Consider the following 22,228-nt stretch of genomic DNA (forward strand, 5'->3'; position numbering starts at 1 on the left):
GGTGGGACGCTGGTCTTCCTCACCTCGGCTGATGGCGTACTCCTTCATCTTCCTCCAGAGGCCACTGGCCGGCTCCCGCCCGGAGCCCAGCGCCAGGTCCACCAGCATGGTGCCCTCCTCGCTCAGGCCCAGGTCCGCCAGCCTGGCGTCGGGGCAGCCCAGCAGGATGGCCTCCGTCAGCCAGCCGGTGGCAAAGTCTGAGCACCAAATCGCAAAAGTCAGCACACAGTCCAGAAACGACCATGCAAAAAGCATGATGCTGACAACATGGGCTTTATATAGTGTTGCTTTTCAAACCACTAAACTCAGCAGGATTACAAACCATATCAATCAATTTCAAAGTACTGCATTGTTAAATGTGGAAAATACACTATATTTTAGCATAATATGTATATATATATTTAGCATAATATATATTGATATTATCCTTTATCTGACTAGTGCATGCAGTATGGCATGCGGGGCAGACTTTGAGACAGATTGTAAACTGAGGGCTACCCGGACAGTGGGGATGGGCTTGCGGAGTTAGCTGTGGGCCAATTCTACCTAGCTGCTCAAAGTCCATCTCCAGACCGTTCCTCAGCAGTGGGTTGCACAGCCAGAACTCCGCTGTCTTCTCCTGGATGGAAGGGGGCGGCCCCTGCAGCATGCCCCCCAGACACCGACCAATGGCCAGTGCCACGGTCCTCTCCAGGTCCAGCAGCCACATCCAATCCTCTGGCTCGGCCCCTGTGGCTGATCCCGCCCCCTCGGTCACCTCTGAAACCAGTAAAGCGCTCATGAGTGTGTTGCTTCAGCGTTGTGAGTCATCTAAACAGGACTCATTTTTTATTGCTTTCCCAACAAAAATAGCTGCAAAGTTTAGTCTGGGAGAAAACAGACACTCATAAAATGGAGACACACAATCCAGTCAGAGGCTGAAAACGTTTATAAGATACAGGCACGACTGGGCCCTGTTTTACTGGTTTTACTGAGAATTCTGTTCAAATTAGTCAGTCAATACCCTGTCTTAACTGGCAACCGGTCTGATACCAAATTCACCTACATTCTAAATAAAAAAATCACCTTTTATAAACCCAGTGTACTTGTTTTCCCCTACATAAAACATTGAGCAATCTATAACAGGCCAAACTACTGACGTTTTCCGAGTCTGTTATTAACCTTTTCCTACACTACTTTACAGAAGCTGTCAGGAAAATGGTACAGCATTTGGAAAAAGAACAGCACTGCAAAATTAATAAATTATATGCTTGAGAATAAATAACTTAACTCTTAACAATTGTTTCAAATTCCATATTTAAAAAAAACTGGTCAAAACCCTAACTTGTCAAAATAACAAAAAGATGCCATGTTTACATACCTTGAAGAAACTAAGATCATATTCATCTTTAAACAACACAATACTAATGTTTTAACTGAGGAAGAGTTCTGAAATCAATATTGGGCGAAATAACCCTGATTTTCAATGACAGCTTTCTTGCATTTTGGCACAGCTTTTCTAGCTTTGAACGACTTCCACCATGCCCCTAGGAGCCTGTTACGACCTGTCCTCGCTTCACCCCAGCTGATGTTTGTCATTCTGTTTGTAGGTCACTTGACATCATCCTAAGATCTTTTAGTGACGTTGGAATGAGCTGGCGGTCATCCTGGTCAATGGAGTCGTTTCCGCCATCTGCAAATCTGTAGCTCCTCTCTGTTCTTATGAACCACTGTCTTTGACATTTTGAGGATGACATTCCTGACAACATCACTGCATTGAACCGATATTTCCCTCACTCAAAATGTTTCTTTTGACTTGTTCAACTTTTTGTCTTGTAAGTAGTCAATTTTACAATAGTTACCTTTGGATGCTAGTTACTTTTGAGGTGTTACTAGCACTTTTGTGCCGACCAACTGCTGCTATAGCAAGAGTATGATGACGACAATAGCAGTAGTTTTGATATCTTTTCTTCTTAAAATAAGATTTGGTTTAAATTATCATCTAATACTCTTTAAATAGATAGGTATAGAAATAGATATGACATTAAGATTTTAGATTGGCATTTTAATCCCTTCTGGAGCTTTATGGTTTTTATTATTATTTTCTAAGCTCAATGTGTGCCTGTTTCCTGTACTTTTCTTGGTTGTATGTGTGCATATGTATGTATGTGTGTGTATGTGTGTGTGTTTGTGTGAGTGTGTGTTAGTGTGTGAGAGTGAGTGTGTGTGTGTGTGTGTGTGTGTGAGACTCTGTGCACTCCCTCACCAGGAGAGGATCCCTCCAGCTCCAGGTCCTCGAGCAGGCCTGTGGCGGGCAGGAAGCAGTTGAGCTCGTTGAGGTGCTCCAGCAGAGAGAGCAGGTGGGGCAGCAGCGGGCGCACCACCCCCAGCGGCAGCAGCAGCAGAGAGTACATCACCTGGCACAGCAGGCTCCCCGCCACCGAGCCACACAGCACCGCTGTGACAGAGAGAGAGGGAGAGAGGGAGGAGGAGAAGAAAAGGGTGAAGGAAGAGAAGAGGGAGGAGATGTCAGAATGACAGTTGATGAAAAGGTTAGATTAAAAGGTTGTCAAATGTGAGGTAACAATAAGCTCGGTTCCCATTCAAGAAAATGTGACTGTAGAAAAACTGTTCATCTGAGTGTGTTTCCACCCGCTGTGTTTTGATCATTAAAAATGAACGCTCTCCTAATCAAGAGAGGAGTTGGGAATAGCTGAGGGATCAAACTGTAAGGTTGGCAGGGCAACATTTACGGAAACATGCAAGAAAACTACAAAAAATGTGAATTTATGCTAATTAAAGCTGAAGTTGGCAAGTCTGACAGATTGAGGGGATTTAGCCAAAATGTTGAATGTTTACAACTCTCATGCCCCTCCCCCACTACCACCAAGCACCCTCTCATCGAGTTTGTGGTCGTAAGTGCGCACCAGACTGCACCAGACTGTGATTAACAGTAAGATCTCACACAGCCCTGCTCTGATTGGACCAGAAGAACCGGGAGCTGTGGATTTTTGCAAAACAAATAACAGGCTCTACGTGGAGGTAGAAATGCGAGTTTTTTTTCTAAAACCGGCTGATTTATGTTGTTCTGCCGGAGCATAGTGTCAGTTTCAGTGAATATGATCAAAAAAATCTTGCCAACTGCAGCTTTAAGTCGTGTCTACCCACTTAAGTGGTATTATACCTTATGCACATTGAGAGTTTATCCACTCCTACTGAATTAGATTTGTATTCACTTTAGAAGATGTTATGCAAATTACAAGTGTTTTCAGTCAGGATTTCCTATTCCAATACTCCAAATGTGCATTAAGAAGTTGAATGGAAACCCAGCTATAGATGAATAACTCTGAGCCTCACACTGAGCAATGCTAATAGCAAGGCAGCAGACGTTGCTAAAGCAGGGAACCTACTGTGCAGTTTCTGGATGACGTGCTTATCCAGTGAGCTCTCCTCCAGCAGGATGGTGGATCTTCTGAAGGTCTCGGCGGCGTAAGGTAGCAGGAGACACAAGTGCTTGTGGAGCAGCGTCACACTGCTGTCGTCCTGAGGGGAGATGAAAGCAGCACAGGTCTCACCTAAGCCATACTGAGGGCCTTACAGCACGGCCGTACGCTCACGTCGTTTTTGCACTGGGCTGCAGAGGTTGATAGTTTTGTAGCACAATCCACAAAATCTCTAGCATCGGTGGTTACAGACACCTCAACTATACTCTAGAAAACATTTGAAATGTCACTAGTGCTAAGCTGGTAAATCATCCATAGCACAGACTGATTTGTTTGTAACATGTGCTACATACTGTATATGCAGTACCATACAGCCCTGCCTTACAGCCTGTAGGACATATGCTTCAGTCTAAACCTGAACAGAACTGGTTCTACAACCAATTGATAAAATGTACCAGGTGGTGGTGAGGTGAGAAGTGGTGGCCACATGTTACATTCGTCCCTATGCTGTACATGTAAAGTATGCATAGAGAATGCAATGTCTGTGTGGATGTTAAAACGCTGCTCTGTGCACTAGTGTCTAGTGCAAAGAACTTTAATAAAGTTGAGATAGAGATGGAAGCCTCTGTGTAGGTGTAGACGCCACAATAACAAATGTAGTTTAGCCTGCAGAGAGAGAGAGAGAGAAAGAGAGAGAGAGAGATAACGAGAGAGAGAGAGAGAGAGAGAGAGAAAGAGAAAGAGAGAGCGAGAGCGAGCCGGCGTACCTCTGTGTTGGTGTAGATGAAGCAGTGGGCCAGCAGGTGTTTGTGCAGCGCAGACAGGAGGTGGTGGAAGTGCGACGGCGGCTCCGTCTGCCTCTTGGCCTGGCTGGCCCGCTGCTTATCGCTGTTCTTCTCCAGCTCCCCAAAGGCACGCTCCTGGGGGACGGCACGGCACACACAAACAGCACACGCACCGCCTCAAACCACTGAGCTCTTCAGCAGCGCCCACTAATGAGCACACCCAGCTATACATCACATCACAGTGGCCTTAATGAGAGACAATGCCCCACTTCTCCTCCCCTCCCCTGCACTGCACTGCCCTGCCTTGCACGCCAGCCAGCCCATTACAGAGAGCTGGATGGAACACAGAGAGGACGGAGTGTTGACGCCCAGACTGGGCTCCAGAAGCATTAGTGCTCTTACTACTGGGCACAACAGTCGGGCAGAATAGGAACACATCCATTGTAGGCTTCTAATTCTGGTCCTACCTTAGTCAGCAACATATTTTTCTCAACAAGGATGACAAAGTCTTAAGGTACTTCATTATGAAGCCCAAATAACCAAATCGTCCTTAGCAAGCATGTGTGACATGACCAACAGCACTTTTTCTTTCAGTGCAGCCTAATTGTTGGAGAAACAGTGCTGAATGCAGTCTGAGGGCAAGGCCTGGAGGCCTAGAGCAGACTAGATTTGCTAGTAATTGTGGTAATGGCCATTGTATTGGCATAGCCATGTAAAATAAAACATTCAGCTTCAGATCAAATGTAATGCCTGCCTTCCTGCAACTGCACACATTTTTAGGCCTTGAAAAAATGATGGGAATGGGGGGAGGGCGTCAGTATTACAACATAACTGAAAATCAGTTACATAGACTTTCTATTCAGTTGATGTGAATATGAACAGTGGAACTCAGAAAACAGATTCTCTCACACACACACACACACACACACACACACACACACACACATACACATACACAACCAGGCTCTCTCTCGGTCTCTGTCGCTCTCTCACCGTGTAGAATCCGATGCTGAGCAGCAGGGTCTTGAGCAAGACCTCCGCCAGGTGCAGCTGGTCTGGAGAGTTGGCACTGGGCGGGAGCTGGTCAGGGGAGTGGGGCGGGGGCAGGCCGGCGTTCAGCTCCCCGGGAGAGCTGTAGCCCAGGAGGGAGGCCACGTGGGACTGCTCCTGCAGGCTGTTCAGCACCATGTCCAGCTGCAGACGCTGCAGGGACCACAGAAAAGCAAAGCGCCTTTAGGAGACTGAGACCGCACCGTTACCATGAAAGGCTGAAGCGAGCACGATCAATACGAGCTGACGTGCCTGCCTGCCTTCTTGTGTGTGTCAGAGAGGGGTCAGGAAACCAAGCTCCCAGCTATCAGTCCTGAGAATGGAATGAAGTACAGTCTGCATGTAAGGGTGCGTACAAATATGAGTGTTTGGGAGAAAAGGTTGGCAAGAGAGAGACTGTGTAGGTGTGTTTAGCTTCTATCAATAGTTTGGTGTTTAGTGTGTGTGTGTGTGTGTGTGTGTGTGTGTGTGTGTGTGTACCTGGCCTTTAGAAAGGCTCTCCCAGCTCTCTGGGCCCTGAGGTAGGAGTGAGTGTAGGAGTTCTGTTCTCTCCCTGAGGGGCGGCAGCAGTAGAGATGCTCCGATGGAGAGTGTGTTCATCACTGCCTGCAGGCGCAAACACACAGGAACACAGAGAGAAGATGAGCTCACTCACATCACACTCGGACCAGCCCGAGGAGACAAGATGGACCCTTGCCTACTCCTAATGCAAATCTAACCCACTTCATCTGATTCACAGCTGATTGACCGCCACAGAGGGCACTCTACCATGGCGTCTCTCTCGGGCCTCCGTGGTTCATCCTCAGACGGATCACTCAGACAGATCTCTAGTGGTCACACGCTCACACGCCTTTGGTCCCCCGGTGCACCTGCGGCCCATGCCTACCTGTTGTATTGAGTCTGGAACACTGGAATCGATGAGCCTGAAGAGCAGGTTGCGCAGGGGCCTCCCCTGGGCCCCCAGCACCGTGGCTCCCGTGCCGCCCGCATGGGCCAGGGACAGATGGATGGACAGCAGCTTCATGCACAGCAACACAAACTGATGATGCTCCCTAGGAGGGAGGGAGGGGGAGAGAGAGAGAGAGAGAGAGAGAGAGAGAGAGAGAGAGAGAGAGAGAGAGAGAGAGAGAGAGAGAGAGAGAGAGAGAGAGAGAGAGGGAGGGAGACAGTAAGGGACTGATGTGAAAAGGAGAACAAGAGAAGACAGAAGAATGGTGCTGACCTTCACAAGTCCCCATATGTTCCATCCCCATGAAGTGTGTGTGTGTGTGTGTGTGTGTGTGTGTGTGTGTGCTTTGGTGGGCTGCTGCCAGCACAGTGAGTGACATCATTCGGCTGGGCACTGAGTCAAGGTGATTTTCAGAGACTCCGACAGGCTCCGGTTACGTGCCTCCCAGTCGCTCAGCTGCAGAGCGTCCATCACAGTGTCCTTCCACTGCCCGGCACGCCTCACCGAAGCTCACGCAACACGGTCTACGTGGACAGCTGTGTTTGTTCTCTCTGCTGCAATGCATCTAGGCATTTGCGGAAACTTGACACACCTCACTGACAGGGTGGAAACTATCTATTCATCTACCTCTTCCCTCTGCTTGTCTTCTTTGCTGCGGTATGTGTGTGTGTGTGTGTGTGTGTGTGTGTGTGTGTGTGTGTGTGTGTGTGTGTGTGCAGTGTTTCCCATACATTGACTTATTTGTGGCGGCCCACCACAATATCAACATTGACCACCACACAATGATTTTCCAGGTTGTACTAAATTGTGCTTAAATCTGGTTCATCATAACCACGCTACGCTAATTTGTTAAAAACTGTTGAATTCAACTTAATTCTGCAAACCTACCCCCACAAATAGAATTCATTTCTGTGGGAAACACTGGTGTGTGTGTGTGTGTTTACCTCTTAGAGGGGAAGGGGGCTGGGGGCGTGTCCCCACTGATGCCATCGCAGTAGCGCTCCAGGAAGCTGCGCAGGTAGGTGAACGTGCTCTCTTCCAGATCCACACAAAATGGCCTGTGCCAAGCCACCAACTGCCTGCACGTGCCAGGGCGCACCCAAGACACACACACACACACACACACACACACACACACACACACACACACACACACACACACACACACACACACACACACACACACACACACACACACACACACACACACACACACACACACACACACACACACACACACACACACACACAGAACCTCAGAGTCAGGGCTTTTAGATGAAAAGTAGCTGTCTGCCATAAAAAGGACAGAACAAACTGCCATTCCATTAAATGGAATTGGAGCAACCATGGAATTTCAGCTAGGTAGCAAGACTACCTTGTGCCTAATAAAAGGAATGGTCAATCTGTTTTTCCTGACCACAAGTGAGAAAGGTTAAGGAAGGGCATAGTCTGGGTCTAACAGTTAACTGTGAGTCTGCAAGTTTTCCAGGTTTCATCATGGAGAAAGAAGTGAAATCCACTGACCTAGATCTACTCCTTTAACAGTCCTCTACAGTGTTTTTATTAGAGAATAAAAATGTTTATTTATGAACTATTTAAGTTATGATGAAATCTCCCAAAGACCATGCAAGATGTAACCAGCATGATATGAGGGAGCCTGGCTACTGCATAAGCACAATTAGGACAAATGTCACATGGCATTGATCATTTCCTACCGACCCCAACTGAACTAGCCTGCAGCCATGGACATGGAAAAAGAAAGCGTATTGGTGAAATCAAAATGAATTCCACATTACCATAATTCACTTTCAAAAGCTATGCAGTTTTGCAGTCTGGGTTAGCTGTGCTGTTGTTACTGTTTGCTGTTTGAGAGCCTCTTTAAGCAAGTCACTGCTTGTAAAGAGTGGGTCAATCTCTGCCATGTTTTCATGGCTAAGTGTAGTATGATGACTTCCTGTTCTTCGGAGGGTGTTTACCTGTCTGTAGGAACTGCGGTCCAAGCGAGGCTGTGGGAGGTGCCTGCGGTGATCTGCTGGATGGCCACTCCCTCTAAGCCAATCACTTTCTTCGGTTTGGTGACGGGCGTAGACGTGTGTCCCTGGCCACACTGCCCCATGGCGTTGTTTCCCCAGGCATACACCTCATTTTCTAAACACCGACAACACAACACTCAGAATCAGATTCATCAAATAAGGTCAAGCTAATTCAGCTGGAGAAGTCATGGCGTTGTTTCCCCAGGCATACACCTCATTTTCTAAACACCGACAACACAACACTCAGAATCAGATTCATCAAATAAGGTCAAGCTAATTCAGCTGGAGAAGTCATGGCGTTGTTTCCCCAGGCATACACCTCATTTTCTAAACACCGACAAGACAACGCTCAGAATCAGATTCATCAAATAAGGTCAAGCTAATTCAGCTGGAGAAGTCCTGCTCATTGAACCCAAAGCATCACTGGCACAGAGAGGCCAATTGGAGCATACGGAATAGTGCAGTGATCCTAAGTAGAGCAGCTTCACTCCAGCAGACAGGACAGAGCACCATTAGAACAAACAGCAGCACACAGCCAGCACACAGCACTGCTGAAGCAGCTCTCACCACCATCACAGCTAGTGCTCCATAGCAGACAAAACAGCATTACAGCAGCAGATGGGAGGAACGACAGAGAGCTGTGTGTGTGTGTGTGTGTGTGTGTGTGTGTGTGTGTGTGTGTGTGAGACTCACCATGAGAGAGGGCCAGACAGTGGCTATCCCCACAGGAGATATCAATGATCTTGGTGATGCTCAGCTCCTCAATCAAGCGTGGCCGAAGAGATGTGGTTTCAGAGGAGCCGCAACCGAGGCACGAGCCACAGCCCCAAGCAAACACCTGCAGCGCGCACACACACACACACACGCACACACACACACACACGCACGCACACACACACGCACACACACACGCACACACGCACACACACACGCACACACACAGAGTTATGCTCTAATACAGATAGAACTAAACGATGTGGGTAAAATTTGCAGGTGAACAAAATATGCTGTTATGGACCAATGGTGTATGCTACACAATGGTGTATGCTACCCTTTGACAACTTGAATAATGAAGTGAATGCATTTCTGTGACAGTTCATTATTGACAGAAGCATGAGAGGTACGCAACAAGTACATACACAGATGTGTCTGTAGCATAGTTATGCCAGCTGACAAAAGTGTTAGAGAGAGACAGAGAGAGAGAGTGAGTGAGCAAGTGAGAGTGTGGGTGTGTGTGTGTGTGTGTGTGTGTGTACCTGGCCAGCTGAGGTCAAAGCGAGGGAGGACTGGCTGCCAGCACAAACTTTCCTGATAATATATCCATGCAGGGCCTCAATGACCTTGGGCCGATACACACGATTAGTATCTCCGTGACCTAGTTTACCTGAAAGAGAAAAAAAAAGTAAATAAATAATTTCATACAATAGGTATGAAGTAATCTCATACAATAGAGTGAAAAAAGTAAATAAAGGGAAAAAAGTAAATAAATAATTATATCATACGCAGAGCTGTCTTGCCATATGAATAATTTCAGACGTGGTGTACAGTGATTGCACAATATACTACTCCACGTGCATGGTCAAGGTTTACTTGGTCAGAAAAGTGGGGCATCTAGAGAGAGGCTTGGGTAACGGAGTCACAGAGCTCATTTAGAGTTTGCTTTTACAAATGAACAGCCAATCACTGGTAAAGCTACATCTAGCTAACAGTGCAGAAAATGGTCAGATTGTAGATGGAGCGTACCATTGTCTCCTCCTCCAAAAGACCAGACGATGCGTCCATCCTGAGCCACTGCGATGGTGTGGGAGCTCCCGCAGGCCGCCTGGCCCACACCACTGATGTCCTTCACCAGTGTGGGCACGTTGCGGCTGTGGCTGTCACTGTGACCTGCGGAGAGGACACCAGCCAGCTCAATCGCACTGCACCACATACCTGTGTAAGGCTAGTAAGGCTAGCATGGCTAGCGTAATGCTTTCACTGACAGAAGTGTACTTGCATGGCTTTTTTTTTTTTGTTCGATCTGATAAAATGAACCTCCTGGACATTTCCTTCCTCGCATTAAATCAGTTTCTACCATTTAAGTAAAACTGCAAACAAAAGTACTCAGAGAACGGAGACTTCCCCCTAAGTCAAATGTACTGTCGCAATGTTCCAGAAAGTCAAAACAACAATTCCACATTGGCCTCTTGAGACAGATCTACTCCAAACTTGTATGAGTTCCTTTTTGGTCCATGCTACACCACATTTATGAAAATCAACCTCATTGTTTGTCAGCAACATTAGAGTACGTAAGACTAACATAAGACGTACAAATGGCAATGGACATATAACCTCCTTAAGTGAAGGTAACATATCACATCACATTTTCTACCCTTTGAGACTTGACTGATGGAAAACTTGAGGTCAGTGTATACCTAGTCGGCCAAAGTCTCCTTCTCCCCACGTGTAGAGTTCGCCGTCATTGGTCACGGCTGCACTGTGCCTGTATCCCGCAGACACACACACCACAACCTGCCAGCACACCACAGACAGCAACAAGACAGTTAAGAATGCCATAATGAAAGGTCAAACTTGTCATTACTAGTTAGAAGCTAAGAACAGTGCCTTGTTGTATGTGTTTGTGTGTGAAAATGTGTACCGATAATAGACATAGAAACATGAGCATTTCAGATGGCCCTGGGAGAGAGGAGAGTGGATGCCAGCCGAACTTAGCCCCGACCACAACATTTGAGGTCGGGAAGTTCGGTCTGGACTTGTTCCGTTGTGGAACAACTATGGTCCTAACAGCTCTGGTTCGGGCAATCAAATTGGGCTTTGTACGATGATGGACAGATAAGCAACAGTGTCTCATCCATCACGTCATCTGAGCACGCTTAGGTTGATTTTGTTTGCAACAAAAAGCTGTGGCTAGAAGCTATACAGATGGCTTCTAAGACCCCATATAGAAAAATGCATATTATTTCCATGCGGTTTTATCACTGAAAAATGCATATTATTTCCATGCGGTTTATAACATGTAGCAACGGTGTGAACGGAATTATTTTTTAAAACGAAGGAGGGGAAATTTCCGAGCTAGCATTTTACATTTTACTACTGGGTGTTGGGGTTTTTACTTACATTTTTACTAATGGGTGTTGTACAAGATATTGACAGCACAATAACTTTTAAAAAAGACCAGAAAACAATGTTTTCAAAGACGGCAATGAAAACAGACGCCATTTGTGGAGAAGAAGGATGGCTCAGGTGTTCTTCCTACAGCTCACGGTAAGCTTTTTCGTTGCTCTGATTGGTTAGCCCCCCCCCCCCCGTATCGGTTGAAACACGCCCCATAATTACGTCCCAATGGAGCAGTATCAGACTCATATTCTGACTAGAATTCTGAGTATGACAACGTCAGGCTAGGGAGAGAGGGGGCCAACAGTTTAAACTGCACATCTGTGATGTACAGGACTGGCAGATGGTCCGTCCACCCAGGCAACCCTGCAGCTGGCGTGGTGACCCACCTTTCCCTGTAGTGGTCCCTGGATGATCTTAGGGTACTTCTGGGTGGCGCTGTTGCCGTGGCCCAGCTTCCCGTAATCTCCGTCGCCCCAGCTGAAGACCTCACCCTCGCCCGTGACGGCCAACGTGTGTCCGTCCGAGCCCTTGGAGGATGACACCTTGCGCATGCTCCGGGGCGGGTCCAGCACCAGCTTCTTGGGCATCGACTGGTTGTTGGAGTCGCCGAGGCCCAGGCGGCCATAACTGCCCTTACCACAGGCCTTCACCGAGCCGTCAGCTGACACCGAGAATGTACAGTACTGCCCCGCCTCGATCTGAACACAGACCACACACACACACACACACACACACACACACACACACACACACACACACACACACACACACACACACACACACACACACACACACACACACACACACACACACACACACACACACACACACACACACACACACACACACACACACACACACACACACACACACACACACACACACACACACACACACACAGCAAGCACAAACACAGTGATAAGAAAGCATACATACGCAAAGAGATAAGTGCAAAAAAAACACAAAACCACAAAATAACATTCATATACAGACAGCCACAAAGTCCACAGACAGAGTAAGCTCTTCCACACAGACCATTAGTGGTCCAGTCTCACACAGGAAATTACATTAACTATGTAATGTAATGAATCAGCTAACAGAGCTGATTCGTCTCCATTAGGCCACATGTAATATAATTTATTTGTAAGATCCTCGATCTGTGTTCTCCCCCTCCATAACCGCATTTCAGAAGTCTAACCAAAGAGCTGCCGCAGGCTCTCAGCCACAGTCTCCGTGAGGACCAGAGCAGGCTAGGCCTAACTGGACCATTACTCAGAGCGTATTGGTTACCGTGCGGGAAAACAAAACAGGGTCCTGGGCCTCACCATTTGGGCGTCACTGAAGCCCTGCGCTAGCTTGGGCTGCAGGATCTTCTCCAGGGTGCCCTCGGCCAGCTGGTGGCTGCTGTTGCTGCCCCACACGTAGACGCGGACGGCGTCGCCCTCGGTGCCCGCGCTGCCTGTCCCCGTGCTGCAGGAGCAGAGGCAGTTGGAGGCCAGGTTGCAGATCTGCAGGACAAGACGGCACAAGACACACAAGTCACCAGAGGAATCCTAAAGAGGCCGCAGGACAGACGGCACAAGACACACAAGTCACCAGAGGAATCCTAAAGAGACCACAGGACAGCCACAGGCAGGACACGAACACGAAACCCCATCAAAGTGCACCGACTGCTTTCCGGGTCAAAGGTTAAACACCGAGCAAATTTTCGCAAGATAATCTGAAATGGTGGGATCTAATCTGGGAGCAGATTGAATTTCAGCACGGGGAGAGAGCTGTAAGGACGGCGATCACGGGAATCACAGAAAACAGCGCCGGACAGATTAGGATTGTGATTTATGAGCGCTGCATGGAGGCATCCGGAGCATTAGCCACAGCCACGTGGGTCTGGAGAGGCCTGCCCACGTTGAATGCACCACACTGACACTTCACTGACCGCAGCCTGACCGGCCTCCGCTGGGCTCTGCACTGACAATGTGACAGAAGAGCAGAACACAGAGAGAGCCTGTGGTCATGGTTTATCTCACACACACACACACACACACACACACACACACACACCTCTTCAAAGAGGCACAGAGCGACGTGGGAGAGACTGCACAGGCCGTCCGCGTCCTTCTTCAGTACCTGAGTGTTCACCGATTCGCCTCGGAAACCCTGAAGGAGAGAGCAAAAAAACAGAGTGGTCATCACGCTGCATGGCAAAGGTTCAGAAAACAGATGTTACATTATCAAGGGGTAGGTCACATCCTGTTATTTACTTCATACTATTCGAGGCCACTATTCATTTTGCTTGTCTGCAGACCCAAGATATTTAGAGCAGGGGTTTTCAACTGATTGTGAACCAGGGACCACCATTCTGACTAATTACGTAACGCCAGAACCACCACTGAATAAAAATACTGATTCCCACATTGCAACTACTGAATCCATGGTCAGGGACCACCAGCAATGTCCTCACGGACCACAAGTGGGCCGCGGACCACTGGTTAAAAACCCCTGATTTAGAGCCATTTCAGGGTGCAGAAAACAGACTACTCTGGCATTCAGCTGTGTTATGTTCCACTGTGAAGAAATCCAAAATAGGGCTCTTTTGGAATGAGGATGAGTCGATGAAAACATAGAGTGGGGGAGTTGGGGGGGGGGGGGGATTTTTCATCGTCTGAAAAAAGAATTTTATATAAGCAGGCACCTCAAAGGCTCTCAAAACATTTGAACGTGAAGCCGATATATAATGCTGCCTGCTACACCTCACAGTAGAAGTGCCGATCAATAGCGGTGGAGTCCTTCACAGGCTCATCTCTAAAAGGCTCCTGGTGGAAGGCTTGCCACTGATTAAGTGCAGGCGAAATCAGATGGACACGCAGAGCCAAAGCAGCTCCAAGTGCCCGCCTCAAAGCCAGGCAGACGGCCAAGACATCAGTCAAGCCATAGGCAACAATTGATTTAGTGAAAAGAGAAATGTTTGTGATCTCTCCCTTGCATTGCACACACACGCACACACCCACACCCACATGGTGGGAATCGCAGAGTACCTCACAAATCAATATGATACTTTGCCCACCTTAACATATTACGATTCAGCGAGTCTGCAATACTCCATACATTGCAAAAGATGAATCTACAATACTGTATGACCATATCTGTGTTTAATGAAGAAGAAAAAGGCATTTATTCATAAAGGAATTTGAAACACTGTATAGGCCTAACATGCACTGAGTTTTAGCTCATTGCCTTTTAAAAATCCCCAAATATTTCTGCAATTAACAAAAATGTCAAAATAACAGATTTCTTAATTTTTACCACACACTACTTTGTTTTTTAGACAAATTCCAGTGTATATGTGTGTATGCATAAACTAGTGTTAGTGACTCTAGTATGGTAAATTGGTGGATGAGTCCATTTAGAATATGAAAGTACAATTGTATATTGTATACTGCAGAAAGTACAGTTGAATATTTTAATACAAATATTGATATTTCGTGGCAGCATATCACATAACATAGCAAAAGGAAGCCACACACACACACTCAATCCTACTCACTCACAGACTCAGACACAGAGGGTCTTTTAAGGAGTCTGTAATACTCCAAGCACACAGAGAGAAAGACTGCTATAAGATGCTGAGAGCCGAGTGAGTGGCATCACTAATTTGTGGTGGGCACTGGGCAGTGTGTCCAGAGTGCTTTTCCTACAGCACTGCACTCATGCTTCCAATCACTGGGCTGGCCTCAAGCTGAGCCTCCTACTGCATGGGCCTCTCCCAAAGCACCCTGCTCAAGATCTACCCTATAGATGTTGAAAGAATCTTTAGAACACGGTTCATCGACCATTTCTGATAGTATGGTCCTTTTTTCAACTTGTGTCAAAAAGTGCATAAACTCATCTAGGTTAGAGGCAATAATTAAGAACATTAAGAAATAATGCTTTCAAATATTCCTACATTATGATTAATTGTTTCTTAATGGTAAAAGGCTTAATGGTTACTTTATTGTTTACTTCAGTGGTGGCACTGACAGACACAAGATTTTGTATGGATTGCAGTTTCTGTGTGAGTCAGACAGAGAGAAAGTAAGGCAGGGTGATCTGGCCAAAACAGCCTATCCATATGCTAAGGAGAACAGCAATAGAAAGGATACAATTTACTAACAATGCAACAAACAAAGTACAAAAAAGTAGCAGTATTTATCATTTGTAATGTTGTCGCTGTGCTGTGTTCAGCTAAACTAATAAAAAAAATACATATACATACATACTAATGAGAATACATATATATATATTGTATAAAACAGTATTGAGCATATCAATAGCAACTTTTTTGATATACTGCCCAGCCCTCATTGAAATGCTACACTACACAATCTTCGAGGTCAATGCACAGATGGAGGAGGAAAACCACTTACCGAGTACTGCCTCATCTGAAGCAAGGTCTGATGGATGAGATCGTACCCAATGCCCCCTCCCTCGCCGGAGGAAGAAGAGGAGGCGGCCAGAGCCACCTCCACCCACTCCAGCAGGAAGCGCAGGGAGCCCCTCTGTAGCGCCAGCCCAAGCAGCAGCTCCAGCGCCAGCCTCTTGCCCACGCGGTCGGCCCCCGAGCCGCTGACGGCCGTGCGCTTCAGGAAGTCGCCCACCTGCGCCAGGCAGTGCAGCCCCACGCTGGGGATCTTGTTCTCGTTGGCCAGCGAGAGCGGCGGCAGGGAGGCCAGCACCGAGGAGGCGGTGGCCAGCACGTCGTTGCACAGCTCCGCGCCCGAGCTCACCCCGCTGCCCGCCACCGTGCCCGTGACCTCCTGACCCCGCTGCCAATTCTGCTGCAGCAGCGCGAACAGCAGGCTCAGCCCAGTCCGCACGCCCATCTCGATCAGCACGTCCGTGCCCGACCTGGCCCGCGGGCCCGGCATCCAGGGCTCGGCGGCCGGCTCCAGCGCCCCGCTGTCGGCGCCGCTCTGGGCCGGCTGCGGCGGGGGCGCGGGCCGGAAGCGCTCGTGGTACTTGCTGTGGAGGGCGTAGTAGATGCGCTGGAGCACCACCAGCCTGTGGTGCAGCGCCAGGGCGAAGGGCGTGCAGGCGAGCGAGCGGCGCGCCAGGCAGCGCTGGGCCAGCAGCAGCGCCGACAGGTACTCCTCGCGCTCCTCCGCCGCGCTGCTCTCGTGCTGGAAGTCCGGCAGGCGCGGCCCCATCAGGTCCTGCACGGGCTGGGCCAGCGCCACCACCTCCTTACTCTGCAGGAGCTTGGCGTAGAGCGCGCCTGCCCCACACCGCGTGGCCGTCTGCACGCTGTCCTCCGCCGCCCAGGCGCTGTTCAGGTGCTCCTGCCATTTCAACATCACATGGGTCTGGCAAGGCACCATGACTGTGCATTATCCACGGAGACTGTGGGCCACAGCTGCAGGAGGAAAAGCACAGAGTTTTAGCATGTGCTCATCATCAGTTAATTGGACTTCAAGTACAGGCCAATTCATATCAATAAAATCATTACATAATTCTGATTTCGCAGAAGGGATTAAGACTAATCTTACATCAAGACCCCAATTACAAAAAAGAAGCTTTATTCCTACAACTAAAATTGAGATTGATACATTTTGATAAAGTCTATGTATATAAAGTCTAAGTATTAGGCTACAGAACCCAAACTAAAAAAACTCTACAAGCCCTTTGAATTAGATTTTGACCGAGTAAGTCTATTAGGTTACAGAACCTAAGTTAAGCAATCAAAATTACAATTGCTATAAAGAAAGCAGATCTTATGCATTGCTGTACCCAAGATCCATTATTTATGACTGAATGTGAGACTGGCCGGGAGGAAGCGTTCTAATCTGCAGCCTTAAGAGGCCCAGCATATAGAGCTAGGGGTTGGAGGACATCCTCCCTAGAGTTTCTGTCATTAATAAGAGAACAGTGCTGCGCACTGTAGCCATATTGTCACCATCCTGGGTGGGGAACAAATGAGGCCACTGGGTCCCACTGATACAGGCACTGGCACGCTAATCAGCAGTGCTAACTCAATCTAATCTTGCGCAGTATGTGTCTGAGTGATTAAACCCCGCAGCAGTGCTGAGTGCACTACAAGTTCAAACTCTGCCTCTACAAGACCTCTGTGCGGAAGTATTCTCATTAGGTGCAGTGTTGGGCTTTCTCTCATTAGCAGAGCTGTACCACTGGTTCCCTAACCCGCCAGAGAGCATGACACTGCATGGAGCCTATATTTAACAGCAGGTAAATCTGCAGGTCTGCCTGATGTTATGAAGCCAGCCAGAGACTGGCACGACACACGTATCGTCTATGGGAATAGGATCTGCCAGCAGGAATCATGAATACATTCTGGGACAGCGTCATATGAACTCCAAACAGCTGATGCACTGTCTGTAGCCTATGTCACACCTCAGACCACCATCTTAACCCCACTGTAAAACATAACATTCCTCGAATTCTGCTTGAATACAGTTAAGTAAATCCTCGCAACTACTAAAATGGCTCATATTCAAGAATTAATTTGCTGTTGATCAAGCTGTGCACACTTGGAGCAAGCATAGAGATGCAAACATACCAAACAGGTGTCAAAGCAAAATGTAGACCAGCCAGTATGCACATTCTATTTCCTGCACTCAAAAGCAAAAGCATTCAATTAAAATGTAAACAATCTTAAAATGCTGACTCATACTTAGTAAGGATGACAATGTTTACAGTAGTATAAAAATGTTGGGTTGCATCAAGATGGAAAGTGGAAAATTCCAACCAGAAAAGTAGGCTATACAAACTTTATATCAAACAGTATACCCCATCACCCGTCTAACTGAGGGCAGAACGCAGACAGACAACACACAAGCACAAAATGTCACTGATGTTTTCCAGAGTTTCCACTGCTCTCCTTGTGCCAACCCCACTGCGTGAGGTGAGGGCATCGGCCATGACCCAGACACAGTGTGTTCTCCTTATGGAGTACAGTTTCTTAGACCCCCTGTGACAGTCAAAAACTCAGCACTGACACCAACACTTATGACTGCAGGCAACATACAGTTTCTTATGTGTAAAAATAACAAGAAGCTTCTTACAGACAGAGGTTAAACCCAAGGCTATGGTATACTGCACTAACTACTCCTAAAAACAAATCTTGTGCAAATCTTCCTTCACCACACCTAGCCTATAGCCAAGCTCAAATTAAAGTTAGGGAGTAACGATGTCAATATCAAGGTTATATTCAAGCAGTGTTTACTTTTCCAGGCTTGTTGGTTAAGCTTGATTATTTACTATGGGAGTACAAATGTAGGTGAAGCTAAGGTTACATGTTTCTAATAATACATCCAAATACTTAGAAGACCCTATAAAGTTGAACAGTAACTTTACACCATGATTTTTTGGAAGAAATTATATCACTCTGGCCTGAATATCAGCCTATATCATGTTTGATACCAAACAGCAAATTCTACTGTAGCTGTAGCTTATTTGCTATACATAAGCTACAGTAAAACTAAACATTTGAGCATTAAGCTAAATTATTGATGGAAAGAAACATATTTGCAGAACATTAACAAAGCTGCAGTCAGGCATTGTATAGGACATGTACCATTTGACAAGTGATTGGGGCCTATACATTACCAACAATGGGTCCAGGATTTTTTTTTATTATTATTATTATTTATGTATTTATTTTATTTTATTTTATTATTTTTGGGAGGGGCAGTAATGCTACTGACAGTATAAATCTAGCATAAAGAGAAATCTATCAATTCCTTGGACAAATGGTTAAAAACAACATACTGCAACAGATAAACTGACTGACATCACTGACTGAGGCACACAAAATGTACTTGGCAAACATTCACACCACAAGGCCCACCCTACTTGAATAATTTCGGGTTGTCTTGCATTTATTGTAAGATAATCATACAACTAAACTAAAAAAAAACTGCATGTCAAACTGCACACGAAAGCCAACGCCTCTTGGTGTAAAGGTCGTGCATCTTTAGCTGCCATACCTCCTGCATAAACTGATTACTTGATTAACCACTGTCACTCAAACCTGAAGCACACAGCTTACTTTAAAAAAAATGCACAGGTAGGTAGCAATAGCCCGACAGAACATGTTGAATGCTCTATCTATAAAGTCGTCTTTCCATGTAAAATCAATGTGTGGGTTTTCTGTGAATGTTTTCAATCATATTCTTTGCTCTTTGTCAAAATGCAACGCTCAATGTGGTGGTACAGTTCCTCCATAACGCTACAATGTTGCACTTGAATTCCGTTTTAGGTTAATGTTACAATATCTACAAGAGCTATGCTACTGTTATTAGATACAAAATTGCTAATGCTGTAGCACTTAGCTATCTAGCTAGCTGGCTAACTGCAAATTAACCTTATGTTAACGAGTCGACCCAAGCATAGCAAGCGGTGCATTAGCCTGCTGAATCATCTCAGCAGAATACAGTCGATGAAGGCTTTGGTTTGTTCTAAGGACCAAGTTGTTTATAAGCACAACCTACCAAGCTACTTAGTTAACTGACAAACAGCCTAGCTAGATAGCAATTAACTAGCTGTTTTTTTCTGACGTTAAGACATCTTGCTGGCAGGCTTCTACTAGTTAGCTAGCTTATCAGAAACCACACTAGAGTGACAGCACGTAATTTAGGATGTTTTGAAAATCTGACAGCATTTACTTAACGTACGAGTTATTCCGGTAGATACCACATCAATCATATGCATAATCGCTTGAAAACAATGCAAAACAGAGGGCCAATCTTACCTCTGTTCCCTGCGTCTGTCATTCACACCCAGTCTGACACTGCTTTCTTTAGCTAGCAAGCAGGCTAGCCAGAAAGCTATGCTACAGGCTATCAAACCACTGCCCTCTGCAAGTCTGATTTTGATGCACAAACAGGGGCGAAAGGTTTTTTTTAAACTGCCATTGCTCAAAAACAAGATTACTAAGACTGCAGTGTTTGCAATCGATATTTCTAGGCGCAAATCTCCAATCGTGTCTCACAAAAAGCCGGCGAAGTGTTCCTAATACCAGAATTGAAATAACTCCGCTAGCTAGCTAGCAGTTAGGCAACGGGACTGTTGCCATGAAAAACAGATATGGAATCATGGAATGCGCGGAGAGCGCAGTCTAGGCGTTCAGACGCTTGAACAGACGTCACCACGCTCAGAGAACCCATTTGTTTAACTCCTAATTTGCAGAAGTGGTCGATGCTTTTGTCGTGTTGTTTCAATAATTTGGAGAAGTTGATTTACATTTTGACATACATTTCTTTCATTCATCAATTATGCAGGTTACCACTGACCCCAAATTATAGGCTAGGCCTACATCGCATACAGCCTATATCATATATCATAGCCGACTCATTTATCAGGCCTAGACTACTCATAGTATACTATAGCCTAACAAAAGTATAACATGTCAATAGTTTAGAAATAGTTTAAAAACGTTAAAAACGCATGATATAGAATAATTCAAAATACAATAGAACAATACAAATAAGACAATAGAATAAAACAAGCCTGCCACTGGCTTCCAGGCTGAGAGGTCTAGATAGGACTGCTGAAGCATGTCTAATAGGTCCTGTTCCATTAAGCGATTTATAAACAAGCAGAAGTGCTATAAAGTCTAATTCTCCCACTAACTTAAATCCGAGGGACTTAAGCATTGGACTAATGTGGTCAGGGTTTTTTCCAGTTTTTTGTGAGAACCCAAACTGCTGAATTTTGGAGCAGTTTGATGGTGGTTTGATGGTTCTCTTTTAGGAAGGCCTGTGAAAAGCCCATTGCCATAAGCTCCCCTGTATGCATAAATGAGATTCCTCTAAATTTAGCAATGTTTTGAGATTTGTAACTGTGTTTTTGCTTTAAGCCATTTTGTGTCAAGAAGAGTGGCACTGGCAATTCTAAGTCATTCCTCCTTTTTACCAAATTCATTTACCGGTGCTTCAATTTTTACTTTGTTCAGCTGAAGTGCAGTTTGAGACATCCAGTTGTTGATTTGGTCATTATATTGATGAAGAGATTCAGGACCATAGTCATTAGGCGACAGAGCTAAGTAAACTTGTATGTCATCAGCATAGCTAAGAAATCAAATTGTTCATGATGATTTGTCCAAGTGGGAGCATATAAAGGTTGAATAGGTAGCAGGGGTACAAGGGAACAGGTTTGCAGGTTTACAAGACTATGGAGTCCCTCAAATCCCATCCCTGATTTAGGTTATTGATTGCTGACTGAACAACTAGGCTACTGTATAGCTGTAATTGTGTAATTGTGATGGGAAGGCTCTCTTTTTACCCATATTTGTGTCCATTGAATGATAGACCCCATCATCACACGTCAAAATCATAGACAGTAAAAGAAAATGCATCATTTTACAAGAAGTCTATTAGGTTATTCGCTCCATAATGACGACAGTGCCCCCTATCGTCAAGACTGGCTAACCTGAGCATCCCATTGAAAGTAAATTAATCCCCATCACTAAATCATCTTGTGGACAATTTAACTTTGTCTGTAGCATTGCACAAGAATTGTATGAGTTCGGCCTATATCCTCATACGACACAGGTATTTTTGCCACTGCAACTAAACATTGGTCTCGACACAAGGGTCAACTGAGGAGCCAGGAACCTGGGGTCAAGGGGCCCCGTTGAGATCGTCCACACAAACAACCCTAAACATAACTGATGACATCATTTTGCACGAATTTCAATTCCTGGATGGCAGTCGCGCGCTAATCCCACTTCCATGCCGGATTTCTAAAATAAGGGGGGCAGGCTGGCAAATAGACAACAACACCGGATTGAGGAAATTGACAAGGGCATACCATGTGCAAAACAAACTTGTTTAAAGCTGACAACCATGCGACACGACGTGTTAATTCCGAACATTCAAG

The 22,228-nt window shown here is 46.2% G+C and overlaps 1 protein-coding gene across 12 annotated transcripts in view; it reads right to left on the bottom strand.

The window, feature by feature from the left end:
- The window catches only part of LOC143122856 (putative E3 ubiquitin-protein ligase HERC1), a 58,735-nt gene extending 38,321 nt beyond the window's left edge, over positions 1–20,414 (bottom strand). For 8 of the 12 annotated variants that reach the window (XM_076283786.1, XM_076283785.1, XM_076283789.1 and 5 more), the window contains exons 1-19: positions 20,100–20,414; positions 15,760–16,745; positions 13,418–13,513; positions 12,682–12,864; positions 11,743–12,054; positions 10,654–10,750; positions 9,983–10,126; positions 9,496–9,623; positions 8,933–9,077; positions 8,183–8,354; positions 7,151–7,285; positions 6,144–6,309; positions 5,738–5,863; positions 5,201–5,410; positions 4,190–4,342; positions 3,390–3,522; positions 2,246–2,437; positions 499–759; positions 24–197 (exon numbers count right to left, since the gene is read on the bottom strand). In XM_076283786.1, the coding sequence (XP_076139901.1) occupies positions 24–197; positions 499–759; positions 2,246–2,437; positions 3,390–3,522; positions 4,190–4,342; positions 5,201–5,410; positions 5,738–5,863; positions 6,144–6,309; positions 7,151–7,285; positions 8,183–8,354; positions 8,933–9,077; positions 9,496–9,623; positions 9,983–10,126; positions 10,654–10,750; positions 11,743–12,054; positions 12,682–12,864; positions 13,418–13,513; positions 15,760–16,710 (3,778 nt within the window). In that variant the 5' untranslated portion in view covers positions 16,711–16,745; positions 20,100–20,414. The remainder of the gene's footprint in view (positions 1–23; positions 198–498; positions 760–2,245; positions 2,438–3,389; positions 3,523–4,189; positions 4,343–5,200; positions 5,411–5,737; positions 5,864–6,143; positions 6,310–7,150; positions 7,286–8,182; positions 8,355–8,932; positions 9,078–9,495; positions 9,624–9,982; positions 10,127–10,653; positions 10,751–11,742; positions 12,055–12,681; positions 12,865–13,417; positions 13,514–15,759; positions 16,746–20,099) is intronic. The other 4 variants (XM_076283794.1, XM_076283793.1, XM_076283795.1 and 1 more) reach the window with 1 other exon arrangement.
- Positions 20,415–22,228: the final 1,814 nt, after the last annotated feature.

The sequence above is a fragment of the Alosa pseudoharengus genome, unplaced genomic scaffold (assembly GCF_046254945.1).
Source record: "Alosa pseudoharengus isolate Yale_2024_CS ecotype anadromous, Long Island Sound unplaced genomic scaffold, YU_APseudo_1.1 YU_APseudo_1.1_scf_14, whole genome shotgun sequence".
Classification (NCBI taxonomy): Eukaryota; Metazoa; Chordata; class Actinopteri; order Clupeiformes; family Clupeidae; genus Alosa; species Alosa pseudoharengus.